At 38.2% G+C, this 27,410-nt stretch overlaps 1 protein-coding gene and 1 pseudogene across 1 annotated transcript; both read left to right on the forward strand.

Moving 5' to 3' along the window:
- Window positions 1–4,694: 4,694 nt before the first annotated feature.
- On the forward strand, window positions 4,695–6,650 carry LOC149024869 (serine carboxypeptidase-like 50 pseudogene; annotated as a pseudogene).
- A 17,271-nt stretch (window positions 6,651–23,921) lies between these two features.
- Window positions 23,922–25,398, forward strand: LOC149024870 (putative GPI-anchored protein At4g28100). Its single transcript, XM_089145072.1, has 2 exons — window positions 23,922–24,747; window positions 25,015–25,398. The coding sequence occupies exons 1-2, from the start codon at window positions 24,067–24,069 to the stop codon at window positions 25,336–25,338; spliced, it is 1,005 nt and encodes a 334-aa protein (XP_089001198.1). The 5' UTR covers window positions 23,922–24,066; the 3' UTR covers window positions 25,339–25,398.
- The last annotated feature ends 2,012 nt before the right edge of the window (window positions 25,399–27,410 follow it).

Here is a 27,410-nt window from a genome sequence, read left to right on the forward strand (position 1 = left end):
TGAGGAGCTGTTTTCAAGCACTTGTAGGTCAGAAAAATTGCAACTTCTTTTCTTTGGTTGCTTGTCCATACTCTCCCTACTAACTCCCTCTTTTTTATCCCAAGTATTTTTTTGGAGCCGCCCACTACTTTGGGGAGGTAGTAGAGAGGGCTGTTCTAAGGACAAAGCAGCTCACCAAAAGCAAATCATGTCACCCACCAAGTGAGGCTTGATCTGACAAGATACATGAGGAGGTGACGGCTCTGGGTGGAGAAGGCTAACCTAAAGGCCAACTAGGACAAGTACAATGACAAGGCGAAGTCCTTGGAGAAGAAACTCTAGAAGGCGAGGTTTGAGCTAGACAAGGCTCCATGGTGCTTGGGGAGCTGGAGGAAAAGAACAAAAATTTGGATGGAGAAGTTAAGAAACTCAATTGTAGTTCTTTGATTGGAACACTTTCTACTACTGAGGTAACTGAGGAAGTTCAGAGAAAATTCATTGAGGATTACTTTGAGACCCCCAATTCAGGAACCTATAGTTGGCATTGTCCATGAACGCGGTCCGAAAAGGTCAGAATCATGTCTTTACCTTGGCATTGCAACGGATCACCTTCCCAAACATGGAAAAACTTCTCTCCTTCCTTGACCCAAAAGTCTTTAATAAGCTAAACAAGCCACGTCTCAAGGGACTTCTGAACTTACTGAATTCGAAGCTCCCAACACTTTGAATTTTATCGAACCCCCCTTCACCCAAAGTTGCTAATCCAGTTGAAGAGGATGAAGATGCCAAAACTCTAGAGGCTGGAGACCTAGTCGAGGGAGGCCATGCGGATGATGGGGAGCCCATCGGGGATAGAGAAGTCAACCAATCTCCTCGGGAAGAAAATTGAAGAAGTCCCTCCTATGTTTCTTTTAAACTTTTTTGATAAGTTGTATTACCTACGGCATTTGTTTGAGATTAAGATCTTTTTTCTTTCCTTTTTTGTATTGCATGGGCTACCTGGGCCTTTTTGTAAGAAATGAAAGACTGTTTACTCCTTCGATCATTCGCCTTTGCCAAGTTTGCTAACTTGACTAACTTTTAACTAACTTTCGATGTGAATAACTACCCCTTAGTGGGCTTATAATTTATGTCATTCAAGCATTGTGGCCTATAACCACAGGGTCAACTAATGCCAATTAGCTCCTGGGTACAAGGCCTTGAACAAAAGAGTTACGCCATTGTTCTCATATGGGTTGTTCAATTTCCCGATTATATAACCATTTAGTGATCTTGATTGTGGACTTCGATTTCCTTCCTTTGGGGGCATGTCTCACACTTTGGCAGTTGGCTAGATTGGCTAATTCGGAGTTGTTAGTCCCTAGATTGGTACAACTTATTGGAGCCATTACTTACTGGGCTTGACTTGGTTAGCACCCTTGACTCTATCTAGTTCCTAGGTGGGTTCTCCAGGCAGTACCCTATATAGAAGACCTGGCCAAAGGCTAGCCCACTATAGCAAGCTGTGGAAATTGAAGCATTTTGGAAGCTGAAGCTCTAGTTGTACGCCAAACTCTCCTTCATGCTAAACAAAAAGGCACTACAAAGTTACTATTGAAAAAGCTAATCTCACAATGATTAACTTCTTGTTCAATTCACATAGTAAACTACCATGGAGAATCAATCGCTTGATCAACGACTCAAAAGAGTTTCTCATAGAATTTAATGAATTCAAGATCCACAAGTTTTAAGAGAAGGCAACAATGCAGTTGAAGTATTAGCCTTGAATGCCAATGCAACACAATCTTACGATATTATGTACCCCTCCGCCCTTTTTTTAAATTGGTCTTTGTTATGTGACTCACTGGGATGTACTATATCAAGAGGTTTTAAATTCAAATAAATTTACTTGTTCATTAAAAAAAATGATTTCTTTCTTAAAGATTTTGTTTTTTATTTTTATGATTTTAGATGATAAGATAAATTTTTTTTTTTGAAAATTCGATTGAAATAAATACAAAATAAATGAAAAGTATAAGATTTAAGCAATGAAAGACCAAGAAGAGTATTGGATTTATGTTCATATTCATTGGAAGAAGAATCAATTTAGGTCAACAGCCTCTATAGTGAAGCCAGCCTTAAAGTCTCATCTTTCTTTCATCTCTCCTCTCTGTCTCTCACTCTCACTCTCACTCTCTCTCTCTCTCTCTCTGAAAAATGAAAATGAAGAATCAAGTCTGTAAAGCTGAAAGGGACAGTGTCTCAAGTCCTAACGTCACACTCCCAAGCATGGAAATGAGTGACAAAATCCAAACCGGCTCCGGTCGGCACTCAGGCAATGTCTTTGAAAAGTCAAAAAGAAAGGTGGAATTATGTAAAGTTGGGGTACGGTTTCACAATATTGTCGAATCGCTGAAAATTCCAAATACATCACGCGTACCAAACAGAGGATAGCAGATTGATTTTCAAGGGACCCATTTGGTTTTCCCTTTTTCTGCTGAAACCCACATGGCTTTCTTTTCATGGCTTCCATTGATTTCTTGTAGACCCGTAAATGGATCGGATTCGGGTTCGAATACACCAGTATTTGAATTCGAACCCGATTAGCAAAATCGCTATTCAAATCTGAATTTGACAGAAATTTAGAGAAGGCATCCAAATTCGAATCCATAACTTCATCCGATATCCAATAATAATCTGATCCATAAACTATCCGATTATTGATTGGTGATTGTTATTTTTTTATTCTTTTATTTTCAATTTCCAATTTTCCGATTCTTGATTTTCGAATCTGATTATTAACCCTTATTTTAGGAAAAAAATATTTAATACTTTATTCTAACTGGATAATTTCCGATTTCCAATTATTAGATTACCGATTACGGTTTCGAATCCAATTATCATCCATTTTCGGAGAAAAAAAAATGTTAAATACTCTACTATATCCGGATATTATCTGATCCAATTAGCAACTATCCGAATCCGAATCTAGTTGCTTAGCAAACGGATACGAATATTTTTGGGTAAGAAAAATTCCGGATACAGACACTCTTAAAATGAGTACGAATGCGAATTTGGAGGCAGATTTCGACTATCCATTTACAGGTCTAATTTGTTGTGGGTTCATGTACACTATTGGTCTTTTCAACCAACCCAAAGAAGAAGAAAAAATGTAAACTATGGTCTCTAAACATTTTCGAATTCTTATTTTTTGTTATTGCTTCGAGCATGGTTTGTTATTTTGTTTGAGAGTATTTTATATATTTTTTTTTATGAAATTTCAAAGTGTGGCTTATTTGGATCAATCGAGGGTGAACAAGTGAGGAGTTTGTTGACGTGACAAGTAATTTTTCTTATTCCATCTATTTCCCACTAAATAGTTGGGACTTCCTGAAAAATAACAAAAGTGAGACCCACACTTCAAATTTTTCTACAAAATATTTTCTTTTCTTTTTTCATTCCTCTACCCCACTACATATGAGCCCCACATATGTATTTTTTTCACCTATCTTCTGGAAACAAACAATAGAGTCAGTTTCAGAATTCAATTACGAGCAATCAAAAGATAAAGTTGCTTTATATATATATTTTCAGTAAAATCAAATCAATGTTAGGTGGAAGATACACAAATATATGATCATAGTAAAATTTTGAGATATATTAATAATGAGACAAGATAGCAAAATATTGTTGAGATGTTCAATATATTAACTCATATGCCTTGGAATCTTGAATCCTACAAAAATATATAACCAAATTTGAACAAGTTTTCGACCTACTATTGTTCATTGCCTTTAACCTTTTTCACCTTTAATCTAGTAAAACCTCATTATCATTGCAAATGACTAATTGTATTACAATCAGTCAAAACCGATGAATGAGAAAAAGAATTTTTTTATTTTTTATTTTTATCATAAAGAAATCGAATTCATTCAAAGAAATAGAAGAAAAATGTCTTGTTTGAACAAGTAAGGACTCTAGAAGGAACCTAGGTGATGTAAACCACCAGACTTTGGACATTTTAAAACAGAGATGAACCTAATGCAAAATTGCCGACAACCAAATTGTCCTTCTTATTGAAAAACTAGAATTGTACTGAGCAGAGCTCTGACATAAGAGAAATAATGGGGGGATGACTTGAAAGTAATTGTTTCCGATCACCTTCCAAGTTCTGACCTCTAACTACAACATCCATCTTTTTTATGTAAACAATCACAATTAAAGACCATCACAAGATTGTTATGACTATCTTAAAACTTCACAAGAGATCAACGATTAATATTTCCGAAAAAAGAAATCATTATTTGCATTTATAGTGAATACAATTTTCTTTTAATCTTGTTATGATATATGGATTATAGACAAATAGATTCATCGGTTGTTAAATGTTTTTATAAAATCGATCTTGAATTGTCTCATTTATTGTCATACACTTTTCTATGGTCTAACCATTGTTATGCATCACTTGATAACCTTCATCAACACTGATTAAACGAAAACTTTTCTGAACCATAAAAAAGAAAACAAAAGTCCTTTTACCAAAAGAAAAAAAAAAAACAAAAAATTTTCCATTTCCCCCTTTAAAACATCAATAATAAAACTAAAACTTGAAATCTCTGACCTTGAATTTTGAATTGCAACAGTCACGGATCCAGTTGACCGTTGCATATCTATAAAAGCAAAACTCACTTGCAAGTTACAACGTTACAAAAGGTTCAAAAACAGAGAAGAAAGAAAAACGTAAAGTTAAAAATTCATTTTATCGTTTTGCTAGCAATGTGGCTCCACCTTTCCAGTGTTCACACGTTCAGCTAGTTTTTTTTTCCATCCAACACAGTCAGCCATGAATGGGTGAGTAGCAGAGCAAATCCAGAAAGCAGAGGAGAGAGAAGAGAAGCACAGAAGGAAGAGTGATGGACTCCATTCCCAAACTAGTCCCGTCGAAGCTTCTCTGTGTCTTTTTCCTTCTGTGCTTCACTTCACCAGCGAATGCACATCGCCTCTTCCCTAAAAAAGCACATCCCACGAAATCAGGTTATCTTCCCATTGATTCCACTTCCAGTTCCGCCATTTTCTTCGTCTACTATGAAGCCCAAACACCTGTTTTTAATTTATCTGAAACACCCCTCCTTGTTTGGCTCCAAGGAGGCCCTGGTTGCTCATCCCTGCTCGGTAACTTCTTTGAACTAGGCCCTTGGCGTTTGAATCCCAAAAACCTAAAACCATCTCTAGAGCCGAACCCAGGAACTTGGAATCGCAAATTTGGCCTTCTTTTCCTGGATAATCCAATTGGGACTGGTTTTAGCATCGCTTCCTCTCCGGCAGATATTCCCAGAAACCAATACACTGTCGCCAACCATCTTATCTCGGCTCTCACGTCATTTATCTCCTCCGACCCAATGTTCAAATCTCGCCCACTTTACATTACCGGTGAGAGCTACGCCGGCAAATATGCGCCGGCAATTGGATACTATCTTCTACAACAATCCTCCGATTTGAACTTGAAGGGAATTGCAATAGGGAATGGGTTGACCGACCCGGTTTCTCAGGTGGCCACTCATGCCACCACCGCGTATTACTCCGGCTTGATTAATGAGAAACAGAGGACTGAGCTTGAGCAAATTCAAGCTGAGGCAGTGACTTTGACCCAAGAGGGTTACTGGAAAGTAGCCACTTACGCGCGCAGCAAGGTCTTTGATTATTTACAGAACGCAACGGGGTTGGCTACCATTTTCGATCTCAGGCGGAAGACCCCTTACGATACAGAAATCGTTGGTAAATTCCTGAACAAGAACGAGGTAAAGAAAGTTCTGGGTGTAAATAAATCGTTGACTTGGGCGGATTGCAGTGCAGCTGTTGAGGATGCTCTGCAAGAAGATGTGATGAAGAGTGTAAAATTCATGGTAGAGGAATTGGTGCAGAAGATTAGAGTATTGCTGTACCAAGGGCAATACGATTTGAAGGATGGAGTGGTTTCCACTGAAGCGTGGGTGAAAGAAATGAACTGGGAAGGACTTGACAGTTTTCTAAATGCAGAGCGGATTGTTTGGAAAATGAAAGGAGAGCTTGCTGGGTATGTGCAGAAATGGAGAAGCTTAAGTGAAGTAGTTGTTTCTGGGGCCGGGCACCTTGTTCCTGCAGACCAGGCAGTAAATTCTCAGGCAATGATTGAAGATTGGGTTCTGGAAAGAGGGCTGTTTCAAGATGAGAGAAATGGCAATTAATCGTCAAATTCTGAGGGCCACTCTTGAGTTCCCCTCCTGTTCTTCTAAATGACACAACAAATTAAATCACCGTGCGATTACTGTTATGTTTGACTGAATGCTAGAAGAATATATCCAGATGCCACAGGAAGATTTACAGTTTTCCATAGATTGATCTTCTGTGCAGTCCATATGTTTCTGATTAACACATCAAATCAAATTCTGCATGGGTAAATTAACAAGCCTGGTTTGGCTGAGTTGCTTCGACAATCATATAACAATTTGGTTTGCCAGTCATGGAGGTATTTGCTGAACAAGGTGCCTAAGAATCTCCTTACTTGAAATTGTTGTTGAAAATTCTCATAAATTCTCATCCATGAATATTCTTATTCTCTTCCTTACGAAAATCAAAATAGAAATCTTTAAGTGTATACTTGGTTGATTGTTAACTTCTGATTTGAAGCCCAAGTAAAGCTCACACCCCAAAGTCTGAATTTCTTTTCTTTGTTTTCTTGGGGTGGGTGGGTGGGTGCTTCACATCCTACTCCATTGTGTTAATTAGTTTAGGAAAATACAGGCCACACAGCACGAAATTCTTGCATTTATTAATGAAAATGGACTTCCACACGGCAATTCTCCAAGTCAATATTACTGGTTTGAACTTTGAAGTTAAAGTCCCAGCCATCTTATCATGTCTGAATCATGAAAAGAAAGATAAGATGATTCCTCCATACTAAATTTTCTGATGTTATACTTGACTACAAAAAAAAAATTAAAAGGTAAATTTGTTTTGATGGGTCTTGTACTATAGTAGGCCATAATCTTAAAGAATTCTCACTATATCTGTTTCTTTCCCTTTGGTGCTAGTATGATGAAAGACAAATTTATTACAAGCCAAAGGCTGAGAACAGAACCAGCTGCAAGAAGCAAACCCAACAAGGCTCATATGATAAGTGAGCATAGCATTTGAAGCTTGTGTTGAAGTCTAAAGTTTGGGTGTTTCTTAACAGATTCAACCTGAAGCATGTGAAGCCTCAAACAGACAGCTTGGATGTCATTAATTCCATCACACACTAATGCATTCACATGCACATTCAAAAGAGAGGAAATGGTAGCTATAAACTTGAAAAGCCAACCACCAGATTCAAAAGGAAGAGGTGATTCTGGATTAGTTTTGCTTTTAAAGATATACTCGAAATAGCCTGATCTGGTTTCACAAATTCTTGCTATTTGGTTGATCAATTCATTATGACTTCCTCAACAGCATGACAGTTCTCATACTGCCCATAATTTCGAACAATATTGAAACTTGACAACAAATGCAGATGGGAAATAAATGATGTGGATTTATCCATCAGTGCTCTATACGAATTTGTCATGTTAAGCTTAATTCTTTAATCATCTTGACATTTACCAAACAAATAAATGTTTAAAGAGTGCATGCATTAACAAGAGATACAAGCTATGGTTACTTCAAAAGTTGGATAATGCGTACCTGAATTCGACCATAACCATGTATATAAACTGCAATTTGGTTGATGAAGTAATGGAAGCACTTAGCCAAACAAAACACTAAATGCACAGGTTGATTGTAATATTGCAATTCACAACATATGAGAAAATTGATATTAAGAAAAGAGGCGGCAGGCAAGAATTACTGAAAATTTGGACAAGAGATTTCATGGTTGCAGCAATAGGAATTCTGTGATCTACTTCATCTGGGTGGCTTTATATCACTTGATGGTAGATACTGAACCCTCCAACAAATTGGATACACCATAAGGTTGGTTTCGCCTTTGCACTAGTCAATATGCCCCTTGTCTGGTATCACTGGAAATTTCATCAGATATCCCATCTCTTCCAGCCATTCTTGCCAGAAACAGAACTTTCTGTTTCATCATGCCAAGCTTTACTAGTAGAAGAATGGTTTATTCCTACCGAGCCAAATCCTTAAAACTAGGATTGCAATAGGGCTGGGCTTTTGCAATCCCAAGTCCATTCTTGCCCTGATTGACCATTTCCTTTATTCTAATTGGCATTGTCCCTAGCCCTGATTGACCCTATCCCTGGCCCTAGCCTTGATTGACCCTATACTTGGCCTGTCCCTGGCTCTAATTGACCCTATACTTGTCCTTGGCCTTGATTGACCATATCCTTGACCCTGTTCCTAATTCATTGAGATCAAGCATCATAGACCAAATTAGGGCCAGGATTAGGGCCAAATTCAAGGCCAGGATCATGGCAAAAATCAGGGACAAGTCAGGATAGGCCCGGCGGGCCAAAGAATAATTGCAGACCCACCCTTGGCCCTAGTCAAGGTTAGAATATTTTGACCCTAACCCGCCCTCGGGGCCAAAATCTTGAGCCTAAACCCTATTTGGGTTCAGGGCAGACTTAATGCGGGTCAAGGCCAAATTTGCACCCGTACTTAAAACTCTTGGTTAGATTCCTTTCTGTTAACTGCTTGATTATACTTGCAACAAGACGTAAGAAAATGCATATTGAGATAGGGTTCCCAAATCTTTTCTGAAGTGTTATGCATCAGCAAGTATATTGTTGGAAGAGTAGCTAGTAAGGAGTCTTAAAGGGATTTGGCAAAGCAGGATTCATCTTGTCATTATCCTTTAACCTTTGCAAATGTTGAACAGAAGATAGATTTTAGAATTTCGAAACAGGGTTCTTGCAGAGTTAGTACATGATCAATACACTGCATAGCCATCAATTTCCACCATGATAAAATTCATTTTCCCTGGTTCACTATTAAATCCCCCTCCACATGATCTAAAGTGTAGGAGAATTCTCAAAACCAGAAAAAAGGAGAATTCTTAACCTTTTCTACTGGAGCTCAAAGACTCCGAATTAGCTTGTATATATGCTCAAAACAGGTTAACTTTCTCATCAGTATAAAACGTCTAGTGCTGGTGAAACCCAAATGCAAGTGCAAAGGGGCAAACAAAAGCTAATTGGTGTTCTGTAAGATTTTATGCATGTTGGGCTTAATTACTTACTCATCTTAGTATAGAGGACAGCATTTTTCCACATAAACGAATGTTTAAGTAAATATGGAGCTGCAAGCTATCGTCGTAGCAAGTGCCTCAAGGGTGAACTTAATCTTTGCCCATTGGAAAAGCCCATTTCCTCTGCTTTCACTGCAAATCTCTCATCCTGCAACTTTTACTTAGCTAATTTCCATCATTTACTGCAAAACACTAAATCTTGCAGCGAGGAGCCAAGCTACAAAGTCCTGTCCTTTATCATGTCACTGCACAATGTTTAATTGAACGATGATAGATTTAAAAATTTTGATGCATGAACATGTTTTTGAGACAAGATCCGCTCATCTAAAGCCTCTAGATTTTCGAAGAAAGCAAATGATATGCAAGGTAAACCACTAAACCATTTGTCTATACAGGTCATTATTACCTAAAACTGGTTTTCCTTTACATTCCAGTCTTCTAAACGGTTAGTGATCTGCAGCATTCCCTTTCTAATTAGATGGTGACCTCCGATTGATCCACTGCTGCATTTGAGATTCAAAATTTCCGGAGGATTCTTCCCCAAGAAACCTGATCTCCCAACCGTTACCCTTTAAACGAATTCCCCACCCTGTAAAGAAAAATCTTAACCATGATTCCAAGTTTCATTCTTTTGGCTCCTCTCGTTTGTAATAAATCATCTAATGCATTCACCAGAGAGCTTCCTTTAAATGATAAAGTTAAAAGAGAACTGCAAAATCTAGACCTAAATCATACGATGGGAAGAACACCACTAACGACATAGAATCACCCGAAAACTAAAACAGAAACCCAAAGATCGCCATAAAACTATAAAATTCGAAGGAGTAGAAGCAAAAAAAATCATGTAATGGCTTTTGGAGGCGGGTTAGTGACAGAGCAATGAGTTGGAGAGAGGGGGAGAATCTGAAGAGCGAGAAGAGAAGATCTTCTCAGACCAAATCCACCACCAAAAACCCCAACCCATCAAGCACATAATCCGTACTATGATGCCATATTGGTCTAGGGCTCCGATAGGCAGGGCACCTTGCAGAAAACCTGCAAGTGTATTCAGAGCTACATGTTTGACATTTCTGTCACTGCTCTCCCCCATTTGCATCGGAGCCCCAATTTCTTCTACAACGAACTGATCAATACTTATAAAAAACCATTGAAACAGGAATAGCACAACGGAAACCCTAAAAAAACCAATAGCTAAGAACCTAAGCAAACCACCCAGCCAGAAACTCGACGTGAAAACCCTAATACAGAAAATAGGGATTTTTATTTGCCCCAGCCGCTGCTGCCAGGCTGCGATTGCGCCACGTCCACAAGTATAAATCCAATGGTTGTGAATAAAAGCCTGGGGTTATAGATATAAATATGAATTTTTTATTTTACAAAACGTCAACTGATCTTTTGAAATTTACATTTACAACTCCCTGTGTCCATCGACTGAGATGAACTCCCAACTCCATTTATAGGGCTTTTCGATTCCCCTGCTTTCTTCTTCTTATCTTCCTTTTGTCTTGTTCCACTTGGTTTTAATCAATGGTTTTTAGGGCTTTTCTTCTTCCTATCTTCAATCTTAAACGTTTTTTCTCACCAGAATAATTGTTATTAAAAACCCTAAATCTCCGATCCATTAAGCGTCACGATTGTACCGTCTGCAAGTTCCAGGTTCAAAACTTGTTCTTCTTAGGAAATATTGATTGACAAGAGACTAACCAAGAAGCATTCGTTCATTAATTAATAAGAGCCAAATAAAATTTAAAGAAACAATAAAGTAATGGTGCGCATGGTTCAAATTTCATCCTCTATGGAATTGTGCTTTTTTAGATCTCATGGAGCAACTAAAACGAGTTGATTGCTCGGAGATTTACCGAAGAAGGTCATCCTCTTTGCCACCTTCGCTGCTGAACCAATCGCTATTGCCGGAAGATGTGCTGATCCGAACCCTAGGTTTGCATTTCTTATTTTTCTTCCTCTTCTTATTTTTCAAATTGGCACCAAGAGGAGATTGTAAGACATCGTCTTCCATTTATACTCGGGGCAATCGGAGGTGTCAACGGAGGAGACATGCTGCTTGCTGGATTTTGCTCGGAAGTCACAGCTCACGGATGAGATTGCGGAAGAGACATGACTTTTCAAGGATGAATGGTAAGGCTTTGGTGGGGGTGGGTCAGGGATAGCTAAGGCTGCTGAAGTCGCCGGAAAATCGATTTTCTGATGTATATGACTGTAAAGCATTTAAAACTTGATTTGCAGAGCCTTTAAAACTGGATTTGCTGGTCTCAAGCAAAGCTTGAGTGACCGTAACCGATCACTTCATCTCAGTCGGTGAACAACAGGGAGTTGTAAATGTAAATTTCAAAAGATCAGCAGACGTTTTGTAAAATAAAATTCATATTTACACCTACATCCCCAGACTTTTATTCACAACCGTTGAATTTATACTTGTGGACGTGGCGCAATGGCAGCCACTAGCTGCTGGCAGCAGCAGCTAACGCAAATAAAAATCCCAGAAAATAGATACAGAGATTTTTTTTTATATGGCAACCCGTAAATGCGGATTTTTATTTGCCATGTCTACAAAAGGTAATTCAACGGTGGGATCAAAAGTTAAGGATTTAATTGTAAATATGATTTTTTATTTTTACATTCAAGGGCTTTAGAAGTTTGCAAATTTACGAAATGGAACCCTCCGTCTACCCAACTCCGATGCCTTTCCTTGTTTCGCCCTAGCTGGAGATTAGCCTCCGTCACGCCATCGTTGAACCTCATTTAACTTTGTCATAGTCCCAAACAACAATTCTTCCTGAAAACCACCTTCTTGTCTATAATCTACGCCCTTACGATCCTCACCTTGTCCATATGTGCCGCCCGAACTATTACCTACAACATATACCATGGATTCTTTGGTCAGTCCAGAAAATTTGCATCGACTGTCAAATCTCTTTCGAACTCTTTTCTTCGTCTGACATTGTTTTGCAATCTCTATTGCCGTTGGTATTGGCATGTTTTTTAGTCCTAAAAGGGATTGAATTTTTAGGGTTTGATATCACACTGTCTTCGCCTTACGCCATAGATGTTTATGTGATTGGGTTGGTAATTTTGGGTTTCGGATTGGTTTATTTATTGGTGAGTTGGGCTTTGGCTTCCGTCGTGGTGGTGGTGGAGTCGATTTGAGGATTTGAACGGCTGAGACGAACTGCTTATCTGGTGAAGGGCATGAGACGAATTTATGCTTCTCTGTTTATGTTCTTTGGCTTTGTTTTTGGTGTTACCGTATAAGCGGCTAACTAGGAATTTGCAGTTGATCCTGGGGGTTCGAGGGATTGGATATTTGTTGCACTGAAAGTGGTTGCTTCCGCTTTGATAATGGTGTATGCACCTTTCACCAAAAAAGAAGAAGTATGCACTTCATAGTCTTGCAGCTAATACGGTGTTATACATGTGTTGTAAGGGCTTACATGGAGGGCTTGCAAGGGAGATTGCAAAGGAATTCGCTCGAGAATATGTCAGTCTGCCACTTGATGAAACAAAGGTTCCTTATGTATCTCAGCCATGATTATTTTGTATATTTGGAAATATAATCTTCTGTCTCACTTCTCTGTAATTCCTCATTTTCATTGTTGATTTTAATGGTTAAGATTTAAATGGAATTTGTATATGTTTGGCACCTCGACTTGCATTTTGAAGCAGTGCACTTGGACTTGCATTTTGGACTTGATGTTCTCTTTCTTGTATTTAGCAGTTGGGTTTAATCATCCTTGTTCATTTGCAGTTTGGATCTTTTTGTGGGTTTAACTGCCAAATAAGTGAGTCGCCCGATTTGGAGACGAGTAGATACAACTTCCAGATTGCCGTGGAACGTGAAACCGGTGCCTGAGAAGGTGCAAAGGATGAAGCCGTGCTCAGTTGCAGGATGATTTCAGTGACCGAGGCATTGCTAATCTCCAGTTTAGGTGAAACAAGGAAAGGCATCGAAGTTGGGTAGACAGAGGGTTCTATTTCGTAAATTTACAAACTTCTAAAACTCTAGATGTAAAAATAAAAAAATTATATTTTACAATTAAATCTCTACCTTTTGATGCCACACCATTGGATTACATTTTGTAGACGTGGCAATATCTCCATCGTCGGCAGGCTGCTGCCGGAAATAAAAATCCCGTATATCCTAAGGTCAGGAGGCAGGAGGCTTTGTTGAAAAGGAAATTATAATAAACTGAAATGAATATTCATTAATCAGAATCGGATCTGAGTTAGAGCCAGCGTATGCGGATCCGATTCTGTTTGTGAATGCTTTTTTCCACATTTAAAGGTTAAAATTCATTAATCGGTATGGCTTCAGGCGTCAGAATTCTGCTTTGATCCCTTCCCCACCAAAAGAGGAGGAGAAAAAAAAAAAAACTGCCTTACATTTAAGCTGCTGGTACAAAAAAAATAATAAAATGAGTTTTGCCAAAAAGTCGTCGCATATTGTAAACGGTGCATTTTCTTTTCGATTTTTTGCTTTTTTTTTTTTTGTCAAATATTTTTTTCCAGTGATTTTTTATTATTTATATACAAAATTAAGGCAAAAGGTAAATGTGATTGACCCTAACATACAAAGTAATGCAATCTCCCATGCATGGGCAAGTGCAACTAATGTTCCCTTTACTCACAAATAGACTAATCTCTTCCGATCATTGAACCATTGGAATCAAACCACTTTAATTTGGGAACATCGACACCGTCTTTGAAAACCTAACTTTGGAGATCAAAGCTCTAGAAAACCTCCCCACCTAGACTGGGATCTCATCAATCTTAAAAAGGGAAACATCGCCATGGCCCCTACTTGTTGAAGAGCAATTTTGGTACCAGAAATCAAGATGTATATACATTTTGGACGAGGATAGAAACACAAGGTACTATCATTTGTTAGCTAGAATCCATCGTCATAAAAGAAAATTTGAGGCAATTGAATAGGACAGGGTTTTTTTCTTTCTTTCAAGGAGCTTGAGAAATTGCGGGTGTCTTTGCGAACTTCATGCAAGGTTGTTATACCTCAACCAAACCTCTAGACCTGTCTTTTGTGGAATATTTATTCCCCCTTCTTTCCAATTCCCAGATCCTATTAGGTATCTTAGACCCATGTGAGATGAAAGAGGTTGAAAAGTAGTGTTCCCCTTGGGTTCCTTTAAGACACTAGGTATGGATGGTTTTAATGCTTTCTTCTACCAAAAATTGTTGGACCTAATTTTCCATGACATTATGAATTTTGTTAACTCCTTCTCTAAATGTCTCCTCTCACATGGAGTGAACCGTACCTCCTTATGCTTTATCCCTAAAAAGGATAATCCTAGAGTTGTGTTTGAGTTCCTACCCATTAGCTTATGTAATATAATCTACAGGATCTTGGCAAAATCTTGGCCCTGAGACTTAAACCTATCCTCCCCAACATCATCTCTCCCTGTCTACGTGCTTTTGTGCTTCATAGACAAATAACCGATAATATGGTGATGGCACAGGAAATCTTCCACTTTATGGGGAAGAAAAGGGGCAATAAAGGGTTTGTGGCCTTGAAACTTGACATGTCGAAAGCATACGATGGGGTTGAATGGAGAGTTTTAGTCAAATTGTTTGGATTTTTGGGCTTTGATAACCTTTGGTGTGACCTGATATTACTCTCTTATGTCTACAACATCTTTTTCCATCAAGCTCAATGGGATCTCTTAATCTTACCTATGGTTTTCCGGATCCAAAGGTCTTAGACAAGGTTGCCCCTTAGCCCATATTTGTTCATGATAATAATAAAAGTTCTCTCAAGAATTCTAAATGAATATAGAACCCCAAACCTCTTTTGAGGAATCAAGTTGCACGTAGAGCCCCAAAATTTATCACCTATTTTTGTGTAGATGATACTTTCCTATGATATCGAGCTAAAAAAGAGGATATTCTAACGATTAAAGCCACCTTAGAATTGTTCTTGAATATCATAGAATAGGAGATTAATTTTGCAAAAAACTGGGCATTCTTTAGCAGAAACGTAGACAACCAAAGCAAGAATTAGCTTCTATCCACTAGGTACTAGCAAAATGAAGAGGATGTAGTCTATCTTAGAACAAACTTATTCCATGAGAGAGCCAAGGCTAAGAACCTTCAGGGCATCCTCGACAAAATGATGGATAAGCTATCCACATGGAAAGTGTTTGACCAATCCTTTGTAGGACGCACTTTTATCATTCAGTCAGTACTCTAGCTCCAATCTCTATACCTCATGCAATGTTTTCAATTCCCAAAATCCTTCCATAAACAAGTGGACTCAGTGTATCAAAGATTCTAGTTAGGAAGCCCAACAAAGAAAAAGTAAATGATACTAATCTCTTGGGACTGATGTTGCTAATCAAGGGAGACTGGAGGACTGAGATTTGGGGAAATGGGAGAAAGCAACTCTTTCCCTTCTTCTAAAGCAAGGATGGAGAATGCTTAGCTGCCTGGACTTGATATGGGCTCAAACAATGAAAGCCAAATATTACTAGATACATCCTCGTTTGATCCAAAAGTAATGAAGAAGAAGGTGTAGTGGACATGAAACAATATATGCAACACCCTACCTTCTCTACAAGAAATGGTCCAATGAAACATTGTGGACAAACAAGACATTCTCTTTTGGTTTGAACCTTGGAATCTACATGGAGGATAGCAAGTGATAAGTTCAAACTTGATGCCTAGCTATAAAAGATCATGATGGCAAAAGTAATTGAATTTCTAGAGAACACTAACAAGGAGTTACTCTCAATTGTACAATTACAATCCCTTTCTAGTCTCCGACTCATTAATTTATCCAACTCTCTAGATTTCTGGGTCTCCTTAATATAGACCTTGTTCGCCACCAAATTGGTAGGACATGCACTATTGAAATTGAGAGAGTACCTAAGGAGCCAACACAATCATGAGAGTTAGTGGAAAGTTTTCTGGAAACTTCAAATTCATCCTAAATTTAATCCTTCTTTTGGTGTCTCCTGAATGCAAGGTTACTAGTTAAGAAAGTTTTATTGTAGTGGATAACAATTAGCTCAAGTTTGACTATTTAGAGTATTTCTACGGAATCAATTTGGCATGTTTTTTTCTACTTGTTAATGGACCAAAAGAATTTGGGCAAAATACCCTACTCAAAATTCCATCCATTAATGTTTGCAAATCAGTTCTCTCTGATCAATTAACGGACAAAGCTACTTTTAAATGGGTGATATAAATCATAATAACTTGCTACTTACGATTGAAAAGGAAACCAAAATCAATCACGTGACCTAAAATAGAGTGTTACATAACATATCTAGATGGATCATGGACCTTAAACTAGGCCCAAACATTGAGGAAGGAGCAACACTAGAGGAGAAGATGCTAGGTGTAGGGAAATGTCATGCATTTGCAAATCCCTTTTTGATATTGAGAAAATTAATTATCTTGTTTTAATGTGTGCGGGGGTATATAACCAGCAACTAAGATCCACAAGATGGAGTGTGGGATTGTTTTGGGATGGTTGGATACAATACATCAACACCGGAGTTTTGGACATTGGGAGTGAAACATAGGCACTAATTCAAGAGATATACATTGGCATAGATTGAATGCAATGTGTTTTCAAAACCGGCTATTAGAAATATGGTGCAACAACAAAGAAGTGATCGATCTACTCCAGCAATAATCCAAAATGATTTGGGCCCTAATCAAAATCCCCTTTTGGTAGACATTAAGCTAGCTATTAAGAACTCTAACCTCGGATTGTTTAAATATCCCACACTTGAAAAACGGCTCTCTGACCTAACAACTAAGTATCCTAATGATAGTAGTATAAATATGGATCTAACAAGACTGTATTTGCTCCGGCACTTAAGTCCCCGTATTTCATTTAAAAAAAGAATGAAAAAATTGCTCCCTACTTAGACAATTTCTCCACCCAAAAGACAAACTAAGGCATATCTTCTAGCTAGCTTTCCTCACTCTGCAGGCAACTAACCATATGAAACCATAGGACATGATAGATGCAATTCATGGTAAATGCTTTTGTTACCAAAACTGGCAATTGGTGCCACTGGGTAGATAGGTCCATGTCTAGCTTTAGAAATGGGCATTACAAGAAAAGTAAGATCCCTTTCCAAATCATGATTTTCTAATTGATAATTATCAATGGCATTCATTATCATCTAAAGAACCAATATCTTTGTATCTATGTGGTTGCTATCTTTGCAATAATGTGTGCTTTCAATGATGACTTATTGAACCAAGAGCTCCAAGTCATGATTCCAGTGATCTTGAGTCTTGGGTGATATAAATGTCTCTCCATTATACAAAGCAAGGTTAGACATGTTTGAAATATATAGAAAGATTCAAGTAAAGAGAGATGATATAGGAGCCATTATGGGCCTATTGCTAACAAGATAGCAGAAAAGTTCTCTATCTTGATGTTGGTTTTAAAGGGTTTATGGGTATAGTATAGTTTATATCCATGGCACTAGGATCTTTGCTCATCTTATTTGCTTTTCACTGTAAAGTAACCTAGAGGACATCTGGGTTGTTTGGTTTGACTTGACATGAGAACAACTACAATTATTAGAAGCACTAACTTTATTTTGTATCCGATTCTAATTGTTTGGCATTTTCTTTACATATACATTTTTTATGACATAGAATGTCTTGTCTGGTTTTATGGTTCAGAACAAGATGAAGGCCCTCATAATACTAGCCCTCGAATTTTAACAAGATGCACTGAAATTGACTGTCAAGTGTGTTAACTTTGTTGCTTTCTTGAGTTCTTCCATCAGCCCTATCTCCTGTTGATCTATTTTTATACGAAAAGCATCAGATTTTCTGTTGATTTACCTTTCTCGCTGAGGTTTTCAAATTATGGGTTCCAAGTCCAATGCAGGATGGAGAAGCAATGTGTGATTTCTTCAATTTCAGGGTAGTTGAGCCTCAGTGTTTGGTGTGTTGCTCGCAAAGCTTTTTCCTTGTAGCTTTGTAGCTTTCTCTTTTATTTTTTTATTGTACATATTATCCCTATTATCATAATTACAATAAGAAGGTTAGTTAGTTAAAAGCAAATCATTCTTTTGGCTTTTAAACATCGCAATTTACTCTGAAATGATTACATCTAAGATCGAAGAGAAAAAGAAAAAAAAGAGAGAAAGATCCGGGCCCAGAAATATGTCCGGTCCATTTTTTGTTTTCTTTTTGGATTCTAGGGAATGAATTTTTTTCATTGTTATATCAATAAAAAGTTTCATTATACATACAAGTCACTCCAGGTTGCTATGTTTTTAGAGGTCAGGTGTCACTTTGTAGTTAGAGCTGTGGATCTTGGCTTTGTATTTTGAATTGCTAGAGGCTAGGAGGTTGAACATTCCAACTCTTGACATTTTTTTCTCTGAGTATTCTCATTGGGATCACTTCCTTCCAGTTCCTGTTGACCCTTTGCATACTACCTTGTTCCTCAGTAGGCAGTTATATCCCTGAGAATGTTATGTTTAGTGAAAACTGTGATGCTGTAATGTACTTAACTTGGGTCTTAGCCTTGGCATTACAACCTACTTCTTAGGTAAGTTGTGCATCAAGGACTTTGATGTAATGTTGGTTTCAGCAATATGTACTATTTGATTTCTATAAAAAAGAAAAGTTAATCACTTTACATAGATAACTTTTTTAAAAAGAGGGTTTTTTTTTTTTGTTTTACGTTCACCTTGACTACATCCTCAGGAGTAGCTTTTTACATACATATAATTTAAGTATAAGACGTGGCTTCACCCTTTGACCAGAGGATATTCAAACCCTTGACCTCATAGTTATGAAGCATTGGTATTTCCAACTGACCAACCCCACAAAGTTTTCTACAACAAAATTTAGGTATTATACATGAGAGGAGACTGGTGATTGCTTGCACATACTTTTTGTTTGCTTTGGTTCTTTTTTTTTTTTGGGGGGGGGGGGGGGAGAGGAGTCTGTATGGCAGCCTAGAACTATTGTAGCAGTAGGTAGGGCATTCCAAGAATATGTAAGCACAGCCTACAAGGAAGTTGATACAACCTCTTTCTGATGGTCAGTTTGTTTGTTTTTTAGATGCAAATTTTGATGGGTGAAAATGAAAAGGTAAGAGTGGGATTTTTTGGCATGGAACTTAATTTTACCGAAATTCGGTGATTTCGCCCCCCATCGAACCGAAACAGGGGCGAAACGAAATTGTTGATTTTCCGGCGAACTAAACGAAAATCTCCTAAAAATCACGATAATCAAACGAAAATTGCCTGATTTAGTGTTGTTGTTGCCGGATCATTGAAGGAGAAGGAGAAGAAGAAGAAAGAAAGGGAGAAAGAGAAATAAATAGAAGAGGAGTAGTACCACCGGTGGTGCTATTTTCACCGGATCGTTGAAGGAGAAGAAGAAGAAGAAAGAAAGAAAGAGAGAAAGAGAGAAAGAAAAAGAGACACTGTGAGTCAGATCTTGGGTTGCAGCGGCAAACTCTTAGAGTAGCAGCAGCGGTACTGCAGGTTAGTGGTGGAGTGATTCATGGCAAGGTTGTTGGTTTGAATCAAGCATCGCTAGAGCTTGGTGATAGGCATACATATAATGTGGTTCAAGCTACAGACAACCAATTGGTGGAAGGACATGATTCTAGACATACCCTTGTTGTTTTCAGTATTCATCATGTTCTCTTTGATATTGATGCACTCAGGGTTGGAGACAGGATTCAACTTCAAAAGGGGTTAAAAACAATCCTCTTAGTGAAAAGACACAAAACACAATGACTTTTCTACTCATTATTTTTACTAATAAAAATTTTCATAGATGGGGGGACTACTGATATTTCACATGCGAAAAGAGTTCCACAAGTGTTTTTTTAAGAAAGGTGCATGCCCCCTCGGGCCCGTTCCGCCCCTGTTTGTAGTTAAATAGGGTTTATTAGCTATTATGTTGTATATGCTCTAATGGTGACAAGGAGGTGGATTTTTATTTGCTGAAGCGGTTGGAGCCTGCAACCAATAGTGAAGATTCAGCCATGCAGACGAAAAAGAATACAACAGTTGTGAGAGAAAAGGCAGGATATGAAGTGTAAATACGAATTTTTTAACATTCAATGGTTTGCTATTTTAGAAATTTAAAAAATGAAACCCCTGATTCCTTTTTCTCCGTCTATGCCAACGACTCTACCCTAGAACTTCCCCTTCCCCATAATTTTCCCTGATTTATTACTTAAAGAGTTTCGAACAATCGTTCAACTATATCTTTATTCCACCATTTGAGCACCATTCCTAATAGATGCTCGAGGAGAGAAAGAAAAACGAACCAGATTTCCTCCGAAAATTCAAATCTAGTTCTAATGAAAGCTACCAAAAAGCAAATTTGAAGTGACTAACACTGTTCTCGATTCAATCGTGTTTTTTCAATTATTTTGAAGTGATAAAAACCCCTAATTCATCTATGTGTTCCATTGGCGTTCGTGTAGAAATACCCAGATCATAGCTTCACTCAAATGAGCCAAGAAAGAAGGCAGTTAACATGTTACCCTAAAATATTTGCAAGGAATATTTTAATGGCTCCTGCATGACCAAAAAATGACTACATTTGTGAATAATTTTAGTCAAAAGTCAAAACACAGTTTGTTTGATGGATGAAAAAGAAAAACAAAAAAAACTTTAGGAAGTTGAAATCAGGGATGGAGGAGTTTGGGGTGGACGTGGGAGTTGGGATTGGGAAGTTCTAGGGTAGAGTCGTTGGTGCAGGTGAAAGAAAGGAATCTAGGGTTTCATTTTGTAAATTTCTAAAATAGCAAACCTGTGAATGTAAAAATGAAAAAAATCGTACTTACATTTCACATCCTTGCATTTTCTCTCACAACCATTCCACTTTTTTCTTATGAGTGGTGAAATCTTGACTGTTGGCTGCAGGCTCTAGCTGCACCAAATTAAAATCCCACGGTGGTTGCTAATACCTAGCTCGAAAGACATTATTGTTTGACTAGCACGATGCTTTATCCCATACAACCATTTCTACATACCGATATCTGATACACTGGTTTGTACTGATACATAACCTTTTTTTTTTCTTGGTAGAAACTGATATACCTTAAAAGAGACCATTGCTTTTATTTATTATGAAAATAAAGACAATATAAATTACTCATAAGGATAGTTACATAGCTTAGTTATATTTATAGTAGTCCAAGTGTTTTTTTAAAGATTACAGATGACCTATAAGCTAAAGTAATAAACCATAGTTCGAGGGTGGGGTTTTAGAAAATATTAATATTTATATTGTTTGTACAAGAAGTTAGACGTGCCAAAATAGAGACATAAGCAATCAGCCACTGTTTGATTTTCATAAGTTGTTGAAAAAGATCCACTGCTTGTTGTAAGTTGCACCAAATGTCTACAAACTTTATAAGTGAAGAGTGGGCTCGATCGACTCTTGCATGAAGTCCAATGGTAGTAGCTTCAAGAATGTCACTTCTGTCTATACTTCCTGTGCTAAAATATTTAAGTTGTCATTCACAAAAAATTGTGAGTTAAGTATCCCTGCACATAGTAAAAGAGGCAGTTGAAATTCATTATTGTGCCAACATAATCTAAGAGTGTTTTAGGGTTTCTTAAAGGCAATTGAAGAGGTGACCTTTGCTTTTGGGCTCTCAAAACTTGAGGTTCCAATTAAAAGCAGAACAGGAATCTCGTGAATATAGTCCTCAAATTGGTCAAAACAGTGAACATGAAGTGAACCCATCAAACCAAAAAAGCATTATTAACATCCCAAGAAAGTACTTGAGATTCATGCCCATGGAGTGAACCTTTCTGAGCTACAAAATTAACTGCACCTTCCATGATCAAAAGAATAACACAGTGACAGTGAGAGTGGGATCCCACAAAAGGGACACTTCACCTCCACCACTCCACCCTTTGAACTCATCTAACAGCTTTAAATGGAACCGCGTGCTCCCTTTTCCATCCACCAAAGTGTATTATTACTATTAAAAAGTCTAAAAAAGGAGGAAAATTCCCTTTTTATCCTCATGTGGGGGAATGGGAGATGCCCTAAAAAGGTCCAAAGTCAAATTCCCTATTCCCCTGAAATCATAAAATATAGAACCCCTCTAATGATCTTCATTCTTTGTTGCAGTCTAAGAAGCTAAACCTCTTAGTAGCCCAAGAACATCAATTAAAAGAAACAAAAAGAGAGATCAGATTAGATATCATTAAAAGAAGTTCCTTATTTAAATAAACACATTATGGATTTCCTGCAATATTTTCCTACCTTTAATTGATATCACTTGATTGATCAGTTCAGTGAAGAAGCTTACTTATCCTCTCTCTCTCTGTAAAGCATTATCAACCTCTATGGTAAATGGGTATTTAATTAATCTATAGTTTGCATCGAGATTAGAAAGGATGGTCAGAAATACAAGGAAAAGGGAATTATGATTACTAAATGATCGATAAACTAAAGTAAATACATTCTTAAATGTACTAAAATTCTGATTAAAGGGTCTCTGACAATTAATTGTGTTAGTGAGGATTTTTAATTTTCTGGGCTAAAGATTCCAAGGAAAGTGGATTCTTTTTTAGCACAAATGTACTAAGCCGAGGTAAAGGGAAGGAGACTAGGTGATAAAAAATGAAAACAGCCATATGGCCATGTTTGGTGGCAGAGGAAACCTAGGAATGCTTGAGAATAGTTAAATAGACCATGAAAAGATGTTCACTATAGATGAAAAGGACCAAAAGAATAGGTAAAATGGTTCAACGGTTCACAATGAATCTATAGTATAAGTACCAAGAATTCAATAAAATCAAGTGACCCAAATCAGCAGGTTTTGAACTACTACATTTGGGTAATATTCCTAATAATGCTATAAAACAGAATTATTTGATAAGTGATTTTTGTTTGTCTTTGTGAGGTTTATAACTGCAGGCAGAGTTTCTTTATATCTTTAATTTTTGGGTAAAGGAGACCCATTGTATTCTTGTTTTTTTCTTTGTTCATGGTTTGATGTTTTGGTCTCATTGATATACAGAAATCAGATCAATTCATCCCCAACTTGGTAGTTAACTATGGTAATGGTACATGGGAGGTCCTATGAAAAAAATAGCTCGATGCTAAGATGATAAAAACAAAACTCGATGTGTTCTTACGTTTATTAATAAAAATAGAAGCAATGGTTTGGATCCTCTTCAAATTCATATTCATTCCAGTTCTTCCCAACTTTGTATGGTTAGGGATAAGTTTCACACTAAACAACAGCCTTTAGAGAAGAGAGAGTGCTATCGCTGAACCCTGCTCGAGGGGTGGCTCAATTGGCAAAAGACTAATGCTTCCACGTAAAAAATTGGAGTTGCGAATGAACTTTAGATCCTCAAATATAATGCTATCCATGCACTCAAGGCAACTATGAAAATTTCTACCATCTTTTGCTTGGAGCCAGCTCCAGCATCATGATCCATGTGTGAAATAAAAATAGCATAATATTTTTTATCTTTTTGTTAATGATTTCTCTTATTTTTTTGGGTGGAAGACTAGAAGTTAATGATTTCTCTATAACACTGTAAAAGGGTATGTCCCACCGAAATAATAGAACCAGGTTAAATATAAGAAGGCATCATTGAAGTAAAATAAATAAATCCAAGAACGACCAAAGTGGTCCCTGGGCCAGTGGGCCCTCTTCCAGCCTGCCACTTCGCCTCCTGTTTTCTCAATAAGGCCCAAATTCAACCCAACCTTCTAAAAGGACCAAAAACCATTCAATAATTCTCTTCTTTTCACTTCTTGTGTAGAGTGTAGTAGCAGATCTCCTCTCCTCTCCTCTCCTCTCCTTCCACTCTCACTTTTCCTCTCGCTTTCTCTCTGGCCTCCATTAACATTGCAGCAGCAACTGAACACGCGAAATGTCCCCAAATCAACCTCTCCGACAGGCCATCATCGTCTTCATCTCCGGCATTTTCTTCTTCTTCTTCTTCTTCTTCTTCGTGCCGCCACAAGTTCTATCTATGCCGGAACCAGACCCAGCTCAGGTCCAGGCATTCTACCCAACCCCATCTCATCCTGCTACGATCCCGGCCTTCCCCGAACAATCCAACCTCGAAGGTTGTCCTCTCAACCTCCCCAACGATCTCTTCCACGCCCTGAACCATGCTTGTGGTACTTCCAATGGAAAAAACCCAAATGCACATACAGGACTAAAGCGAAGCCGCTGCTGCCCAGTTCTGGCCGCGTGGCTCTACTCGGCATACTCAGCCACGGCTCTTCAAAGGGCAGGCAAGAGCAGGATGAACACCCAACCCTACGACCTACCCGTTCTGCCAGATGACTCGGAAACCTGCGTTGGTAACCTGGAGAACTCGTTGCAGGAGAAGGGAATCAAACTGCTTAAGCCCAACGACACTTGCGACCTCGTTTATTGCTATTGTGGTATTCGGCTTCAACCCTTGAGCTGCCCTGATGCGTTCTCGGTGTCCAAAGAGGGAAAGCTGCTCGGTGGTGAGAATGTAAATCGCCTTGAGAAGGATTGCTTGGGCAGCAACAAGGGCTTCTCTGGTTGCACCAATTGCTTGAACTCACTCTACCAGGTGAGTAATTGATCTTCAGATTTAAAGCCCTTTTCAGTTTTTTAAAACCGATCCATGAAAATCAAGACTGAAGAGATGGAATTGAAGCTTCCAATTCCCGTTCCTTCTCTGCAGTTTCAACTTCCAAGTTCCCAAGTTCCACAGATTCTCCCATTCCAATTCCAATTTCATGCTTGGTTTTTGGGAAAGTTGCACAGATTCTCCAACCCTCCTTGATCAAAGAATTAAATCGAACGGTTGATATTAATTTGTTTAATGCCGTGACAGCTATACGAGGAGAAGAGTGTAAATTCCAGCGGAGGTGATAGGAAGAGCAAGATGCATCACAAGGACTGTCAGATTATGGGGCTGACGTGGCTGCTAGCCAAGAATCGAACGGCTTATATGCCAAAGGTGACTGGAGTACTTCGTGCTCTGATGATGAGCTCCGACGGCTCTGATCCGAAATCTTGCAGTCTGACGAGAGATGGGATGCCGTTAGCCGTTGATTCTGCTGAGTTGGATAATCAAGCTTCCACCACGGTTACACTTGTCTCTTCACTCCCCTTCACCATTGCATTGGTTTTATTTTCTTTGGTTTTTAAGTTATAGTAAAACTCAAGTTAATTAGTTGTGTAATTGCTAGGGATTAGAACGTCTTGGGAAGAAAAAGGAGAAGATCAGTTGTGTACCATTTTTCGTTTGTCATTTTATTGGTCTGCCTCTCTGTTGTTTGTGTATCTTTAGCGTTTCAGCCGATATGTATCGGGATATAACGTATCAAGATATCAGGATTGGTCCGATATGTATCTGTATCATCCTATCCGATACTCACACAATATCAACACGGATTGGGTTGGGTGTGTTTACCCCATGGTTCAGTGTGTCGGCAATATATCACCGTGTCGCTGGGGGCAACACGACTCCCCCAGTAACGACTTATACAAAAAGTCAACAATATAAAGTTGATTTTTCGACGATATAGTGCCAACTTCACCATATTTAATAAAAATTCATTCGGTTTTTTACCCATTTTTCGTTTGATTTTTGCCAAAGTGATGTAGGACCTTTACAAGCTCAGGGGCGCTGCCCCCACACCATTGCCAGGACGGCCTCCCCGGACCCTCCCCCCCGCTTACCAGGGAGCGGGACCCCATGTCCATCGGCAACAAAATGTGAAGCATGAGCCATACTCAACGTAATTGTATAATGAATTGTAAACTTTATATATCTATTCTTTAGTTGTGTATTTGTGTTATCTTTACATGTTTACATTAGTTTAAATGAATTTTTCAAATTTTCAGTTTTACCCTCATATAGTCGGACATGTGCCAATAAAAATTTTAGATTAAGTGATGTTTCATGTCAAAATAATATCCCAAGTATGTTTACAAGCATCAAATTAGGTTACACAACAAAATTCAAGTCAAAATGACTCTAAACACCCTCCAAAATTAGGGGTCGAATTTTCATTAACATCTTGCAAAAAGTCACTGACATGTTGGCGAAATGTCACTGTGTCAGTGGTGTCGCCAGCCATCGACACGGCGACATGATCCAACATGTAGGACCTTGGTTTACCCCCAAAAAAGAAAAAAAGGGTCGGGTTATTGGACAAAGTCGGTTTTAAATGTACAACCAAAGCGGGTGTGATATAGACCGGTCTACATTGGTACCGGTATCGATATTTGACCCAAAAAATAAAATACATTGGTATCGGTATCAGCGGTGACCACACCAAAACCACTGCCTGTAACCTTGATTTTGATGTATAAAAGTTTAATTTTGATTGTTGTTGAGTTGTTGAAAGTCGAAACCAATTAAAGGTATTTGTGGGATGGAAGAAGAAGGGAAGAACAGGAAGTGGAAGAAGTGTCAGGAAGTTTCAGCAGCGGCTGAAGAAGTTCGATTTAGGGTTTTCTCTGCTAATGATTTCGGTTCCTATGTGGTTGAACGAATCTGCATTGGTGTACTAGCTTCTTGATTAGTTCAATGTGGGTTAGATTCAATTCCAACTATCTAGAACCCTCAATTTATGCCCCACCGACACAAAGGGAGATCGAAGTAAAGGTGTCAATTAGGTATCGAACCCATACATCGAGAACGAATCATGGTAAAACATTTTGCGAATTTTGCCTGAAATATGACGAAATTTGCCAAATTTGCCTGGTTTGATGCTTAACAACATGAAACTGGCCGTGAAAATGAAAATTTCAAAATTCGCCGGAATTTTCAGGCGAACCAGCAAATAGTGGCCAATATAGCTGAAAGTTGCCAAATATTCTCCATTCCATTTGCAACTCAAAGAAATGAAAAATACAACTACATCATGCATTTCTCAATATTTGTTTATCATCTGTAACTCAAACCCAAGGTGCAAAATCTAGTTTCACAAGGATTATAATAAAGAGCCAAAGTTTGAAGAGAAGCAATGCAAAAACAACACCTTGAATTTGAAAGTTCTTGCTTGAAACACTCTACATGTATATGGATCTCTGGCCACGAACCTCAACTTTCCACCACTCTCCTCTCTCTCTCCAACTCTCTCTCTAGCCGGAACTTCACCCAATTTTTATCAGAAATTTATCAAAGTCCATTTCTAATAAGGAAATTGAACATTTATTTCTTTGTGGATACATGACATATGTCATAATATCATATCAAATAAATGATGTTTATTTGCA

The sequence above is a fragment of the Hakea prostrata genome, chromosome 2 (genome assembly GCF_041222555.1).
Source record: "Hakea prostrata isolate BN-2017 chromosome 2, UWA_Hpros_2, whole genome shotgun sequence".
NCBI classification, from domain to species: Eukaryota; Viridiplantae; Streptophyta; class Magnoliopsida; order Proteales; family Proteaceae; genus Hakea; species Hakea prostrata.